The 15,984-nt window shown below is 46.4% G+C and overlaps 1 protein-coding gene and 1 long non-coding RNA gene across 14 annotated transcripts in view; one reads left to right on the forward strand and one right to left on the reverse strand.

The window, feature by feature from the left end:
- Window positions 1-15,984, forward strand: part of stau2 (staufen double-stranded RNA binding protein 2) — a 40,670-nt gene that overhangs the window by 12,382 nt on the left and 12,304 nt on the right. For 12 of the 13 annotated variants that reach the window (XR_015069136.1, XR_015069138.1, XR_015069142.1 and 9 more), the window contains exons 10-13: window positions 6-134; window positions 541-598; window positions 3,279-3,643; window positions 7,734-7,847. Coding sequence is in view for 6 of the 13 variants with exons in the window: in XM_085938767.1 (XP_085794893.1) it covers window positions 6-134; window positions 541-598; window positions 3,279-3,643; window positions 7,734-7,847 (666 nt within the window). In the remaining 7 variants the exon portion in view is untranslated. Of the gene's footprint in view, window positions 1-5; window positions 135-540; window positions 599-3,278; window positions 3,644-7,733; window positions 7,848-9,540; window positions 13,178-15,984 lie in introns of those variants that run through there. The other variant, XM_085938773.1, reaches the window with a different exon arrangement.
- On the reverse strand, window positions 4,098-5,097 carry LOC147041676 (uncharacterized). The gene is made up of 4 exons (XR_015069143.1): window positions 4,985-5,097; window positions 4,692-4,799; window positions 4,244-4,385; window positions 4,098-4,161 (listed from the first exon to the last, which is right to left on the reverse strand). It is a non-coding gene; the product is annotated as an uncharacterized LOC147041676 (long non-coding RNA).

The raw sequence follows: 15,984 nt of genomic DNA on the forward strand, positions 1-15,984 counted from the left end.
CGCAGGTGAAGGTAAACAACGAAGTTTCCACGGGAACCGGGCCAAACAAAAAAGTGGCCAAACGGAACGCCGCCGAGGCCATGCTGCTGCAGCTGGGATACAAAGCCTCTACGGTCCCTCCGAATCCAACAGAGGTACTTCTCGTCATAAATTGATAGTTGCGTCACCAAACACAAATTATTAGGAACATCAAGTACATCATGTATGGACGCTCATCCCGTCTAAATTCTCATCCCAACCGTCGCTCGGGCTAGTTGCCTCACACACACGTGTGTTTGTATCTGCATAGCTCCACAGCGGCGGCGCTGAATAGGAGCCCTTGATGGCGCTCAACATTGACAACCCCCCCCCCCCACACACACACACACGCTTAAATAGACAGACACTAGGCTCCTTAAGCGTTCTCGCATGTGAGCGCTCGTCTCTTTGTGGTCCAAACAGTAGGAAGGAACTTGTCTGACATGCGTGGAAAAAGCTGTCTGTTGAAGAATACATCTCTCTTACTTTGCTCCCCTCCCTCCCCCCCCCGCATCACCGCAGTTGGACGACAAAGGCTGGAACGGACAAAAGGCGCCTTTTACCGAAGCGACGAGTAACAGTGAGTATCGGCACGTCCCTCTTTTCCATTTCCTTCTCCGCCTCCTCCCGTCCCCCAGGTGGTTTTAGTCGGCGAGATGGCCCGGCGTTTAATCTCTGTGACTGGTCAATGGGCATCTTGACTGTCAGTTTAATCGGCCGTGCGTCCCTCGTGGGGAGCCTGCGAATTGGGGCCCATTCACTCAGGCTTACAGGGCCTGCACACGGAGGCCCTCTGGGGAGTACCCCCCCCCCCCACGCACAAAACATCACATTTCACTTAGGATTAGCGCACATTCACATCATCCTCGGGACGCATACCACAAGATGATGCGGGCCGTGGATGAGAATTCCATCGTTTCAAAACAACCGTAGACAAAATAACAAAGATACCAAAGTCTGGAACTTTGAAGTTCAGTCACAGTTAAAATATGTTGCAGCTTTACAGCTGCTTTCTATTTTTTTATTATTATTATTATTATTTTTTTTGCCTCCAGTTTCCCTCTGTGCACAGTGTATACAAAAAGCAATTTAAATGCCAGCAGCTGGAGAAATGAAAATAGCCCATATGATTGCGGCATAGACAACACATTTTAAATTGCAATGCGCTGTCATCATCCAGATCCAATTAAGTGCCGCCATGCCCTGACACAAATACATTGCGCGTTCATCACGTTCGTGTTTGTCATTTGGCCCAATTAGAAATCCAGAGCAGATTCTCGTGCAAAAATTCCCCTCATCTGGCTCGCCGTTCCCATTCATACTTTGCCCCTTTACTCATTATCAGGCTTAAGTCTCTTGCTAATTTGCCCATTATGGTCGACCAAACCACACAGCCCACCCGAGGCGTTTGGAATATTTGTTGAACAAACATTTACCACTCAATGAAAAAAAAAAAAATGTGTTTGTGGTCACGATCGGCAGTGCTCAACTCTCTGTTGACCCAACGATGCCTCCTCTCGAATCCACGCCTCCCGACACGATGATAAATCTCACATTGGCTATTTCTTTTGTTGTTTTTTTTTGCCAAATTTAACACGCAGCTCATTGTTTGCGGCCTGCGGGACGTGGCGGCGCGACTAACAGCGCCTTAACCGACTTGGAAGGGAGCGTTAAAAGAAAGACTAGTACGAGAAGTGATTTTTCTCTCGTCTATTCCCATGGGTCCTGCAGCCGGGCTTTTCAGCCGAGTTGCCACATTTCATTTCCTGCTGTGCGTGTGTGTGTCGGCGCATTGTGTGCATGTGTGAACTGTGCGAAGGTCTCGCTCAGCCGCCGTGATTTATAACGGCGGGCTCTGGCCCTATCTGTTTTCGATCAGTCTCATGCTTGGGCTCTGGCTTCCCTCCAGCAGCTCCCCCTGGTCCGCCGGACGCCCAACATGGGCGGGGACCCTCTCCAAAAACTGCCTGGAAACTTGCAGCAAAACTTCAGCCCCATGCACGTAATACTCTTTGTCCACTGCTGATGTCATGTTGGCCTGCATCTTTCTTTTTTTTTTTTATGACCAATGCTGGAAAGTCGAATTTTTTTAAGTGAATTCAAATTGCCCTCCTTACTTGGGGGGGGGGGGCTAAAGCAGCGTAGGTTGTGTCACGACTGACGTGTTGGAGATTGTTCTCGTATGAGTAATAGCGCCTGGGTTTCATCGCGGCCTTCAATGCCCACTTAAGCTTGTTAACACGGGCGTCTGGATTCCCAGAAAGCTCCGAGCGAAGCAAATCTCTCGTCTGCATGCGCACGATGGCTGCCGTAAGTCAAACAGGAAGTGTGCTGTCAGTCATGCGCTCGCTCCGACACTTTCTTCCCAGCTGTTGGTCTGTACACACACAAACAAGCGCAAAAACACACACACACACACCAACACAGCTGGTCCTCCTGTCTCTTGTGACCTTGGATGAATCGAGGAGGCTCGGCATGCTTTTCACATCCACGCCTCCACACCCCAGCTCGTCTCCCGTCAAAAAAAAAATAATTCCTTCGCTTTTATCTTCAGTCTCGCGCTCGAATCCGCAGCCGCAAAGTGACGAAAGCGACCCGCCCCCTTTTCCTCGGTCCACCTGTCGTAGCCATTTCAGGGCAATGATGTCAGAGCGATTTTTTTTTTTTTTTCTTCCCACGTGCCGTTTCTTTGGGCCACCGGGACAACCTGAAAACCTCGGGCTCTTGAAGTGCTTCCAATTCCGCAGAGGGCTCGTGAAGCAAACCGCTTCCCGGTTCTCCCCCCCCCCCCCCCCCCCGTTCCCTCCCTCCCGTTGCGTTCAAAGCGAGACATGATTCCAGGCGGCCGACTGTGCTGTTTCTCATCACTGATGCAATCCCGCTTGTTGTGTTGATATTGGTTGATGTGTCTGTGTTTGCGTTTCCGAGTGAGAAAGAAGCCGCACTCACATCCCAGCGGATGCATCGCTCCAGCTCGCCGCTGCCAAACCACACAAAGTGATGGAATGACACTTTGGAAGCCAAGCCACACACACATACACACACACACACACACACACACACACACACACACGTGTGAATGAAGTTGTATGGCTGTCGTTTCGGCGCTTCATGTATGAAATTTCACTTTCTGATCAAACTCTGGGTGGTCCATCACTTTTCCCATCCGCTTTCATTTTGTTCATGTCTCAGCAATAGAGACGTAGCAGTGTTAATATCATTCACTTTTGAAAATGTCATCTCTCTCTCAACCTTCTCAGCCCAGAAAGGTCTCCTCCACCTCAGTCCTGACGTCTACCAGGAGATGGAAGCCAGTAGAAAGCAGGGAGGAAGTTCCCCGGGTTCCAACGGCAGCGGCGGCTCTATGAACTACATGCCCTCCAAAGACATGACCCCCTGCGGAAGTCCGCTACCTCCGGGACACACGCCCTACTTCTGCAGTCCATCCCCCGTTCCCAGCCCGACAGCCACCATGGCTCGGGAGCTGCTGCTAAACGGCCAGTCGCCCATGGCGGACGCCGCCGCCGCGTTGCCAGGAAAGACCAAAAGTCCCCCTTTGGCCTGCGGCGTGTCGGTGCAACCTGCACAGCAGCTGGAGTACCTGGCTCGAATCCAGGGCTTCCAGGTAAGCTTCATAAATTCAACCACGCTAACCTTCTAAAACGTCAACTGCTTGCATTGTAATAGGAAGCGGATTTTCCAAAACACGCTAGCACGTATGGGCTAACACACGCATCCAACACAGCAGGTTCTGCTTAGTGAGATTGAAGAGTCGGGATAAGCGTGCGTGCCCGTGTGTTAAATTCAAGCCCTGAACGTACGAGCCTTAATCTGCATTATTGACATCGGGCTTCAATCTTGCTCCGCGAATCCCTCCTTGCATTAATGTGTGGTAATAAACACGTCGGAATACGAGCCAGGCTGTAATTGAAACATGCAGGCGAGCGACCCCGTATACGTTTCATCGAGAGGATGTTTCGTATCAGGGAGTGTAATGAAGCTAAATCGGAATGAAACACAAACAGGTTGCCTTGAGGCTTTTTGGAAAGCATTTAAGTGTTTCTGTGGTTTAAACTCACCACAGAGTCGAAATGGAGCCAAAAAAAAAAAAAAAAATGTTTTCCATGAAACAGACACGTTACACTGGGGGAAAAAAAAAATAGATAAAAATATAAATACATAAATAAATATATTTTGTGTGTTTAAAAAAAAAAATCCAACCTACCTTTGATACGGTGACCTACATTTTGGTTTTATTTTGTTGACCTCTAACATAGCTCCAGGAGCCAGCGTAATGGAGAAAAAAAAAAAAAGTTGCTCTCATTAGCTTGGATCATAAAAAAAATTGTTTATGGCAGGCCGGGGCTCTGAAAAGAAAAGCGCAGCGTTGTCATGCAATAAACAATACAAATGTAACAGGCAGGTGCCAAGAAAATTTCCATCTTTCAGCATCAATTAGGAATTACAACGCTCTTGGCTGTTTCATTTAGTCAAGCAAAATTTGGAAATGAGGTTCGACATGACACTCCCCGATTCTTTCAACTTGAGTTATTGCCCAAACCAATATAAAGCGGCTTTATTTTTATTTATTTTTTATCTTATAGTCTATTTGAGGTTTGGTTGCATGGGGACCGAAATTCGTCCAAAGAATCTCCAATTCAGCTTTGACATACCGTAGAAGGAAATGAACTTTTCAGATCTTTAACATCCTCCCTGTTCTCCACGCTCCCATCGGCGCCATATTGTTGAGTGACGCAGAGAGGATCACATCATCTTCCCACCTGCACTATCCATCAGAAACAAACACAGACCAGATAGCCATCACTTCTGCTCTCCAGCTTGTTAAATAGAATCAAAGTGTGGGAGGGGAAGACTTTGCCGGACTTTTGACGGAAAAGCACATATTCATAAAAACACATCTTTGGCGGGTGGCTCGTTTGATTCCAGGATTTTCTCACACTCTTGCCTTGTTTGTTCTTCCGTCCCTCCTCTTCCTTCTTTGGCCGTGTTGAGAAACCACTTCAAATGGTGCCGACCGACCACTTCTTCTGCCTGCTTGGCACTCAAATGCTTTTTTTTTTTTTTTTTTTTTCTCGTCGTCATCTTTCCGATCTCCAAGGCCGCCTCTCGTTTCTTTGTATCAACATCAAACGGGGCCATCTTGTCCAAAGACTCAAGAGCAGCGCCCTTCCTTGTCGTCACCTCACTCCTCGTCTTTTTGTTTACTTTGGAAATTGTTTGAGAAAATACATTTTGGGAAGAAGGCTTATCCTAGCCCATTAGTAGGTGATGGCTTCCAGCTGCGCCGCGTAGCATATTTCTGTGAATAGCAATCTTGGAAAACAACTTTTGTCTGTGATATAAATCAGACAGTTAATGCACTGTTGGCTGAGTGTGCCGTCGTGCTGCCGACATGGTGGCCTTGGAAAAACTGAGCCATTATTTTTTTTCTTTCTTTTTTTTTTTTTTTTTTACTCCACGATCAAGCCCATTTGCAAACCTTTAAATCAAAACCTAGCAAATGCTAGAACAGTATTTTCAGCATCATTTTGATCTTGCCTGTGTTCAACACTTCGTCCGTGTCATATATTTTTTTTTAACATAAAACAAACCGGATTGGATGAATCAATATTGTTTTTCTTTCCCTACTAAGAAAAAACAACAACTAAGAACCGCATTGAGTACGTGTTCCGAAAATTCCCCCCGCCAAAACCAACATGACGTTACCAGGCAACCAGCGGAAACTCGAGCTGATAAACCATCTCAATTGTAAATTAGGGAGATTTACAGGCGTGCTGATGCACTCCTAAAAAAAAACACATTGAATTCCTTTTTAGTTAACTACCACCAAGCACAAGCGGCCTTACTTTTTTTTTGGGGGGGGGTAGATATTTTCCAAACCATTTTATCCTTAATTAGCAGTATACAAAAAAACCATAAACCATCATTATTTTCATCAATTTTTTACATATTTGACCTGAGCTGGCACAAAATGAAAATTGTGTCACTTGAGCCATGAGGGTGAATCCGACTCAAGCCATGTGGTCGCTCGTCACAGGCGCCAGACGTCAGCGCAGCTCATTGGCAGGCTGGTCGGCGTCCATCTTGGAGCGGCGCCACCTCCGCCATCATTCGTGTTTAAACTCTTAATTCTCTTGATTCGGCGCCGTCGACAAGCGCCCAACTGCCAGCCAGCCGAATATCTTTGCTGATTCCATCACTTTTCAATTATAACGCAAGATACTTTTTTTTTTTCTTAATTCTTTTTCGATTCTAATAATTGACTACACTTTGGTGCCATTTGTTTACAAGTTTTAATTTTTGCCCTCAACTACCAGCTGTGTTTACTCTCAATCTGCTCCCATTAGCCGTAGTGAAAGGTATATTAACAGTGTGCTTAAAACACTCTTGACCCCCGGGGTCCCCTCTGAAGTGGCTCGGCGAGGACCTCTAATTGCTTCTCACCAACAATGACAGCATTCCTCCAGCGAGAGGGCTCGTTTATTATTATATAGTCAAAAGATACTTCTTTTTTTTTTTTAATCTGGGCTTTCTCTGGACGCCGGCCGGCCATTAGTCTTGTACGCCGATGATGAATGGATCCGGGTCTCCGTGTGCAACGCAATTAATATCGTGTACAGTTTTCGGCATGCCACCGGCAGTTGGTTTCCCGTATGCTCTTCGCAGGAAGAGAGGAACGTTTGAGGCGGAGCCAGCTTTCGAGGCCAAATGTCAGAGGTCGTTCCACATTAGTGCTGCCGATCAATTGCAGGCCTTGCGTAACTCTCCTCCTCCTTTTGTCTGTAAAGGAAGTGGATTAGAGGCTGGGACCTGGGATGATTAGTTAGGCCTGTTTAAAATGCATGCGCTCACAGATGCCTCCGAACACGCACTCCGACACAGAATGGGGCTAGTTTGTTGTCGGCGCTCGTTAGTTGAGCCAAATCATCACAAAATAAGACGCCGGCGCCGCCACGGTGCCTCATCCTGACATCCCGTGTGGGCCTCGAAGTAATCGGGCCGCTTCAAACTATTGTGCCGTGAAAGAAATACCTCCAGGTGATGATTGGTGACCTGCCAAATTTGTCTGTTTTCTAATCCAGAATTTGGCCGGGGGAAGCTGGAAGCCATGTGAGCTTTATTTATACAGTCAAACATCACATAGTGTGTCAGTTGGCACTACCGACCCACAACACAAATGTTCCCAGATTAAATTCTCTTAATGAGCCAAAGAACCCAGACCCCAAAATAAAAAATGAAGAAGAAAAAAACAGAGGGAATTGTGAAGGGTGGGCAAAAAGAAGCATAAATAAAAAAACAATCTTATGCTTTTTGTTTTCATGAGTTGAACCTTCACCTCAGTCCATTTTTAGCATTTTCCATCCTGTTTATTCATGCCTCCTTTTTTTTTTTTTTTTTTTTACATGGCGTTAACCACGCAATACCAGATCGAATGTATATATTTGAGTCTCCCTTAGGTTTTGATTTTATGAACCTGTCAGAAGAGTCTTTTTCTGCAGCTGCTTTTTCACTCCGTATTTCAAACGGCATTCCACATTTTAGCACTCTTGGCTCGTCTCCTCCTCAGTTCAACCGCTCATGTTCTGCGCATTACATTGCTTCCCATCTCACATTTCAAGTATGTTCTAATGAGCCCCGTGTATCTTCTCCAACGGCGCCAACGCTTCATCCCTTTTGTCTTTGACCTCTTCCAGGTGCAGTACAGCGATGCCCAGAGCGGCAAAGACTTTGTGACCTATCTGACCCTCTCTCCTGTGCAAATGACTTTTCACGGCACCGGGAGCACCCTCCAAGCGAGCCATGACCAGGTATGTTCATCGAAAATATTTTTTAGCCAGAAGTGATTTTAATTTTAAAATTCAGTACCAGATCGAAGTTGATATGAGTTTAAGATACATTTGTAAAAATATCAGCCGTATATTAAAAAAAAAAAAACATGATCTACTTATTAATAAATCTTTTGTCATTTTAATTTGGGGTTTTTCCCTCCTTTTTTTTTTTTGGTTTTCTCACTGCAACACTGGCGTTGCAACGCCTTGTATTCAAAAAATGAGACTCTTTGTCTTGTGCTGGCCAAGCAGAAAAGCACTTGCTTACATTCTATCATCTAAACATAGGACGCCCTTTTGTCCGCCACTCTTCAAAGCTTTAATAAAGGGCCGTCCCCGTTTTTGAATGGGCCGGCTGACAGGGGGCTAGCGCCGCCGCTAACGCGGAGCCGAGCCAATATGGGCCAGGCAGGTCTGCGTCCTCCGGACCTGTTGTTGCCAGGAGCACTGGGGCATGACCGACTGTTAGGAAAGGCCTTTTCTTCCTCTGTACAGTGTGCGAGCGCGGCCACAAAGGGAGGACCCGACAATGAGGGCTCTCGCTCGCTTCGGCATCAGCAGCCCCCCAAAACATTGACGCTTAAACAAAGTAGGCCGAAAGGCCCCGATAGATTTGGGCACTTAACCAAGACGTGTCACGTGCGTCCTTGAGCTAGCTGTAAACAGAACAGCTTCTCGCTTATTGTCTCATTTACATTTATTTTCCCAGGGAGAGAATTATTTCAGGAAGTTGTCGGATTGCTTTGTGACCGTAACGAACAGATCGTGACAAAACCACAAATCGCTACTTTTAACAATGGATTGAGAAAACATGTTTCCATAAATGTTCATCATCAAAGGCTCTGGCATAAATTTTCATTTAATGGCTAATTTAGACATTTTCACCGAAATATATGCACATTTGGTATCCAGTTATGAAACTCGGTCGAATGTCTTAAGTTTGTGTGTGATTCGCATGCAATCAAAGAAATTATTTCAAAAATGTGAGGTGGACCGCGCCGTGTGAACGCACATTCATTTTTCTTTTCCGGCTCGCCAATCAATTGTTTCGCGTGGCACTTGTTGGCCTCGGCCTGCGCTCTTCTTTCCCACCCACATCATAGATGTCAAAGATGCACAGCCGGGTTATTGATCTATTGTGATTTTTGTCGAGAAGAAGGGAAAAACAATTCTCGTACGCGAAAGGCAAGTCCAGCATTGTGAAAGCTGCGGCCGCGGCTATTGATTAACGGCAGATCTGTCATTTTAACAATGCGCTGTTATTCATCGAGCATCCCAGCCAAAGACAACACTGCGCTCGAATGCCACGACTCTTTAAGCTTCGTGCAGACATTCCTGACGGGATAATATTTGTTTGGGTGTATTTGAGAGAGTTGCATAGCTGAAGCTTCCTGACCTTGTATGCCATCCGTTTCGTCGCATCTGTCAAACACATTGCAAGCCTGGAAGGAATCTCGACACTGGCGGGCGCTTCGCATCAAACCAAAAGCTGTCAACAAGTCTGACATTTTTAATTCAGCATTTTAATTACTTTGCTGCTTTGACTTCCAAGTGGCGCAACGTGAAATTCTTGATCGGTTTTGTTAAGAATAACATTGGTTAGAGCGGTCGTAATTTTTTTTTTTTTTTTTTTTTTTTTTTTACAAGGCTCATTTGTGTGTTTGTTCTCCAGAGCTGAAGTAAGTCTCTGGCAGTCAGTCTGTGGCGGCAGTGAGACACCAGGGGGGCTGAGGCCCACTGGGCTGGACGTGAGGTGTCGCTGATGCAACATGAGCGGCCTGCAATCGAAAATGACAGGGGTGACTGTTGTCTCCCACCGCACAGCGGCTCTCTCTATGTATTTGTGTGTCTCATTGCGTGCAATAATGTCCTCAGCTGAGCCACCGCCATCCGCCGGGGTCCCGGCTCCCAAATTGTCAGCTGTGGCATGAATGAATGAGCAATTCACGATGATTTTAGTTGAAAGAATTTTTGCTGTCGTTCCTCAAAATGTTTGATCAACTAGCCGGGCAGTTGACTCTGTTGTGGGGGTCTGCCACGTTTGTGATGAGGTGGCAGCCAGATGATCCACGGGACCGATGTCTTGGTGTGATGGTCTTCTCAGAACCCCCCCGTGTAGCTAGCGTGGGAGAACAGCAGGTGAGCTTGCGTTTGATGTTCTCCTTCCCGACTGGAGCGCAGACGTTACCCCAGGCTGGGCTCCTCTCAGGGGGTCCCGCTCAAGTGTTACCCAAGCAGGCAGGCAGCTGTCCTCCCGGCTTCTCTGTCTACACTTTATATCCCCAAACTCCGCACCTGGATGGATCCTAAATCACTGGGTGTGATCAAATAGCGTTGACTCTTCCTGGAAATTAGGAGTACTGTTTTCCAAATTTGGGATTGAGATTTGGCCTCTTGGCAATGTAAAATGCTGTGAATTGGTCTAATAGTGTTGGGTAGGGATTTTTGGGTCAGCACTTTGGATATATAATATTTTAAGATAACAAAATTACAAAGAAAGACCAGTAGATTTTAGTATCGGTGGCTGGTATCGACATCCTCCAAAAAAAAAAAACGATACCTTTATATAAGGCCGGTATAAAAATTCTCCAATAAGTAGCCATGGACCTGACCTAATTTAAATAACAAAGAAAAATAGCATTGATGTTCTGGCCAAAATCTGTTTTTTGTTATTTCCAAATTTCCTGCCTGTTGAAATTTAATGAAGGCGCTGATAGATTGTAGGAGGTGGCAGCTCCCATCCTTCATCGTAATTAGCTCGCATCACGGAGGCCTCGAGTGAGAGCTACACCTCCCGTGTACTCCCTCCAAGAAGCTAGTTACCTCTCCTCCCTCGCAAGCCGGGACCTCCACCGTCAAGCATGGCGCACCCCACCATCCATCACTCAAATGCGTCTGCACGCATGCCCTCTTCAGGAAACACCCTTCAAACCACAAGATTAGGGAGTGGATAGGAGCAGTGAAAGAATGATGGAGGAGGAAGGAGATGGTTTACCCATCCAGAAAAGGGAGAGAAGAAAAAAAAAAGTGGAGAGAAATTGATTGAGTGGGGGGATACGAGAGATTGATTGAGACAGCGGATGATAAAATGGGGGGATTCAAGTGAGTCTTAATTCTTTTTTTCCTTTCCCCCCCAGAATAAACATGAACTTGCCCATTAGGAGACTTGTTGATAGCTCCCAGTGGCCCTTTGGAAGCATTAGCTTGTCTATTAAGCGATGACATCGTGGGGGAAGTCAATAAACACACTTGAGCCGGGATTCAAGACAAACTGCTAACAGATAATCCGAAAATCGATTTGTGTATTCCAAAACGTCGTGACTTGTGCAAAAAATCAAGTTTCTTCAGAGGTTAACAGGTGTCGCTACCCCACATTAGCATCTGTGAGTATACAAATAAATCATTCTCCTCAGCCACACCTCTGTGATGGCGTAAAGGTAAGAAAAGTGTTAGCTTCATTATCACCTCTGTGTCAAGAAGGCCGAGATGTTTGACCGGCGGCCTCGCAACGGCGTTTTACTCAACGTGCGATATCCCTCGCGTACCACTTTTAACATTGATTCCTCAGCCCCATCGCACTTCCTTTTAATCATCACACCCCCCCCCCCCCCCCCCCCCCATTTAACTGTCAGCCTACCCTAGCGTTCTTTGTCGCATCTTTGCCTCATTAGACTAATGTCATTTGACACTGAGTGATAGCGGGGACTCGCTGAAAAGGTCCCCGAGATAAGAACCGGCTTTCTAATCTTTGCTTTTGCGATCTGGCGGCGTGACAACGTGTGATGTATGTCACCTGTGGAGAAAACGCATTTTCTACCACCTCCGCATTTAGCTTTTTACTTTGCCACTGGGAATGTATTTCTGCTTTAATTTGACATTATGTAACCTGAATGGTGTCTCTTAGTCTAATTCCTCCCTCTCTCTATGCCAATGTGACTTTTGTGGCCATCAGGGGCAAGTCAAATACAGGCAGATTATTATTTATTATTTTTTTTATTGCCCTTCCTCCTTGTCTGCCCATCAACAAAATTCCTCAAGTAGGCAATATGTTAAGTTTTTATGGACAAATGTGGATTGTAGGGAAGTCACCAACCCTCTGAATGTCCTTTTTTTTTTTTTTTTTGGTGGTTTAGCTGGAAAATTTGAAGGCTATCACTCCGATTTTACAGCCTTGTAAGTTGCCTCCCACTTAGAAAGGTGTAAATCTTATTCTTTCCACTCAATATAAGTTAAAGGATGCTATCTAACGGCCATGAATCAGGCCCAAAGTGACTCTCACTGTTGAGCAGCAGGTAACGGCGCTTATAGTGGTGGGAGTCCAGTCATTAAAGCCTCGCGTCGGGATCACTGCTTTTGTGGCAGCGTACTGAGTTATGGAGATGAGCGTAACGACTGGGGAATGTTTTTCTGTCTGTCTGAGACAGCCCTTCTACCTCCAACCCCTCCCTGCTCTGCTCCCCCGCTGCCACCGCCTTCCTCTCATCTGGATGTTAACGCATTCTCAGGCCTCAAGCAGCAGACATTTTGAAACACTCAAAAACAACAGCCACGTCGGGGGTTAACACTAGTTACGACCGAGGTGTCACACACTCCTGCGGTTTGTGTAAACACGGCGTGCGTGCGTGCGTGTCTGCCCGCCTGCCTCATAACGGCATCGTCGTGGTCTTGCGAAGCTCTGCAAATGCGAGAATGGGGGATTTTGGGAGACACGCTGTCAGTAATTATTAGCTGAGATTTGTTGAGAACACAAAAGTGTGACGAACTTGTTTTGGGAAACGTGGAGCAAATTCTTTCACATTGTTATTGAATGTCATTCAACATTCTGGATAAAAAAAGGGGAAAACACCACAAGTAATAGTTTTGGACACCTCTATATTAAGGGGTTCCACAAGGTTCTATGCAAAGCCCCTTGGTCTTCCTGTCTTTTTGGGGAAAAATATATGAGTTATCCATAATATGCCAGTTATTCTGTTTTATTCTATTTTCTCGATCCCCAAATTTCCTCAAATCAAATCTCTTCGATTCTCTCGCTCACCCCCCCCAACACACACACACACACGCACACACACATTTCTCTGCTGTGCCCACAGAGTAAATGTGGAACCGTGTGAGCCTTCAGGAGGACTTTGAAATGAGACATCAGAGGATTCTGCCCTTCTCAATGAAGCCAGCTTGATTTATAAGAGAGACAGGACCGGGTGGGGGGGGTTGTTTCTCGAAGCACACAAGGCTATGAGGTCTTCCATTAGTACCCTGACCTCTGTTTCATGCGAGCAACCACCGCATGAGAGGAGAAGAATAGAGGGATGGATGGTGGGCATGGGGGGGGGACTTTCCCGTTTTTTTTTTTTAGGGGGGGACCGTAGAAAGTCTGCTATTTGCATTTTCAAGTCAAGCAGCAGAAATGAGAAACCCAAGCTCGATCATTTGTCAGCAGCCCGGGGTGTCCTGATCCCTCTCTCAGGCCCAGCCCCGTCTCCCGTTGGCTTTTACGGTCCTCCTTACAGTTTTACCATCTGCAATCCAATTAGTTGGCTCTTAATCACGTGTTAAAGTGCAGCACCTTCCTGGTGTTTACTGTCTGTTTGCAATGCTGTAAAAAGCTGTGAGGTGTCTCATAAAAAAAAAAAAAGAACTGCCCGCAAAGGTTTTCATACTCCCTCCCACTAGCAGCATCAGTAGCTGAAAAAAAAAAATGTGGTCATCGCATCTGTTGCGCCCATTTTCTGGAATTTGAACTCATTTTGGATGAATTAAAAACGGAGATCTAGCTTAGCTTGATTGAGTTTTAATCACCATCTGCATCAGTGTCGTGTCAGTGAGCTTCGCTCATCACATCAGTTTCTAAACCGAATCCATAATATTGCTGGGCTCCTGCTGAGATTTTTCCCTCTGTGTTTATTAGCTTTTCTTGAAACCCCTGCTTTCTTCAACACACCGTTCAAAGAGGGACGTGTGATTTTAGTATCCATTACATTCCAGTTTTCTTTATTCCAGTCCATCTTTGTCAAGTTAGCAAAGCCCCTGGATGTGTCGGTCGGTCGGTCGGACGACGTCTACCTGGCAACTTCATTTCAGCGAGGTGGAATTTATTGTTTTCAGTAAACATGCTTGATATATAATCTGTGTCTACAGCGCGCAGTGCCAGTTGCTATAGAAACGCTCGCTGGGTTTTCATAACATTTCAAGCGCTCCCTTAAACCCAGCGGCTCTCAACTAAGATGGGCCTACCTAGTCTATCGAGCGCACCGAGTAATGAGAAACAGTCTCGGGGTCTGGTGGCAATCCGTAGGAAATGATAAAACACCACAACGGCTTTTACAGGCGTGTCCCTCGTGTGTACGAGGGCCATTCAACGTCAACACGGAAAGGAAGAGATGAGAGGAAGCCGATGTAAAACGCTGACTGGCTACACGTCCGTCCTCTCTTGTTACCGGATGTCCTTGTCTAGCAAAACGTCCACTTTCACTCTTGTCCGACGTGGGAAACCTTTCGGATTGAAGATTATTGCATGCAGATGGCAGTAAAACACTTAACTCCGTAGATGGCATTCCCAAGGTGCTCCTTCTCCACACCTTGAAATCCTCCATGTTAAATCTTCTCACCTGTTTTTGTCACTTGCATTTTTTTGGACCAATCGCTGAATGATCTCAAAACTTGCTCTCAAACCTTGTCGTCATGTAAACAAAGGGCCAAAACAAGACTATTTCCGTCGCTAACGCTGGCCAAAGACGAGTTTGACAATGGAGAAGTGGGCCGCCCTTTGGGACCGATCGGTATCGCTCTGCTCATAAAAGAATGCGTCTGAAGGTTGGCCGTTTCTTCCCACAGCTTTCTGTTTGTCCCCAAGGACAATTTGAGTCTTAATAGCTCGGGATTAGACAAAGACGAGTTTCCCTGTGGGCCATAGATAACACGTTGATCTCTGCAGGTGGATGTGATGTGATGGAGTACTAATTCCAAGTCACAGAGGACACCTAATAAAGAACCGTCACAGTCATAAAGCTGACTCCACAATCTCACACCAAATATTTTTCAGCGTTACGATATTTGGAAAATGTCACGGCAGGCCAAAAAAAAAAAAAAAATGGAGGAAATAACCAATTTCAATTTAAAAGTGGCCCTAGCTTCTGTTTGTAAGGTTGAGGAAACCTTCAGGCGCTTTCCACAACCCTTCTCAGATTCATTCTTTATTTTCATCACATGCTTTATTTAGCCACTGATTCATCAGCTAACACGGGGGGGGGATTGGTTTTGCAATATCGACAGTAGACGGAGACTCTCCGGTCTGACTCGCTCGCCGTGGGTGTCGGATCCCGTTTGTCTTTAGTTCTTATGAATCTAAGGCGGCTATTCTTTCACAACCGGCAAAAGTCTAAAACCGTTTCTAGTCTGTCTTGGAATGCGTCTGCGTAGCATCTCAGATGCTACGCTGACAAGGCTCAAGCGTGGTATGCGCTTCTGACTGCCCTCGGCCTTTGCCCATATGTTCTGAATTACGCCCTAGGAGGTGCCATGCTCAGCAACTCAATGATGGGGAGGGGGGGGGCGGGGATAAAGCAGGCCTCTCCGGCCCAAATGACGCATGACACGGCGCTTCGCCCCAGGCCCTTATTTATGGCTTCCCATGTCAGCGAAGGCTCGCTCCCCCGGGGGAGCCTCGAGGACCCACCGGCGAAGCGAGAAATCCATCCGCATGCCATCCCCCTTTGGGATTTCTCATCACCGTAATGTGGCGGCGTCGGCACATAACTGCGATGTATGCCGGAATCAAATACATTTCCTCATTGCGAAGTTTGTTCAGCTGTAGCGAAAAAGCTACGGCGGCGAACCCAAAAAAAAAAAAAAAGCCAGGCGCTACATGTGAAGGGCTTCAGAGGAATTAACGTCATGTCGGACCGTGGCACACACTGCTTCTTTTATCAATGCCTCTGATGTGGGAGAGGATGTGAAATCTGGAGAGAGAGTGAGGAAGCCATTTTTGGTGAGAAGTTCTGACTACATTTTCTCTGTAGTTGCTCAAGAGTCCATGTACATATAGCGGCGTATTAACAAATAGATGCCGACTCTGGCAGCACTTATGCACACACAGGTGTTCCCCATGAGCTGTCATGGA

The sequence above is a fragment of the Syngnathus leptorhynchus genome, chromosome 19 (genome assembly GCF_054491065.1).
Source record: "Syngnathus leptorhynchus isolate UIUO chromosome 19, UIUO_Slep, whole genome shotgun sequence".
Taxonomy (NCBI): Eukaryota; Metazoa; Chordata; class Actinopteri; order Syngnathiformes; family Syngnathidae; genus Syngnathus; species Syngnathus leptorhynchus.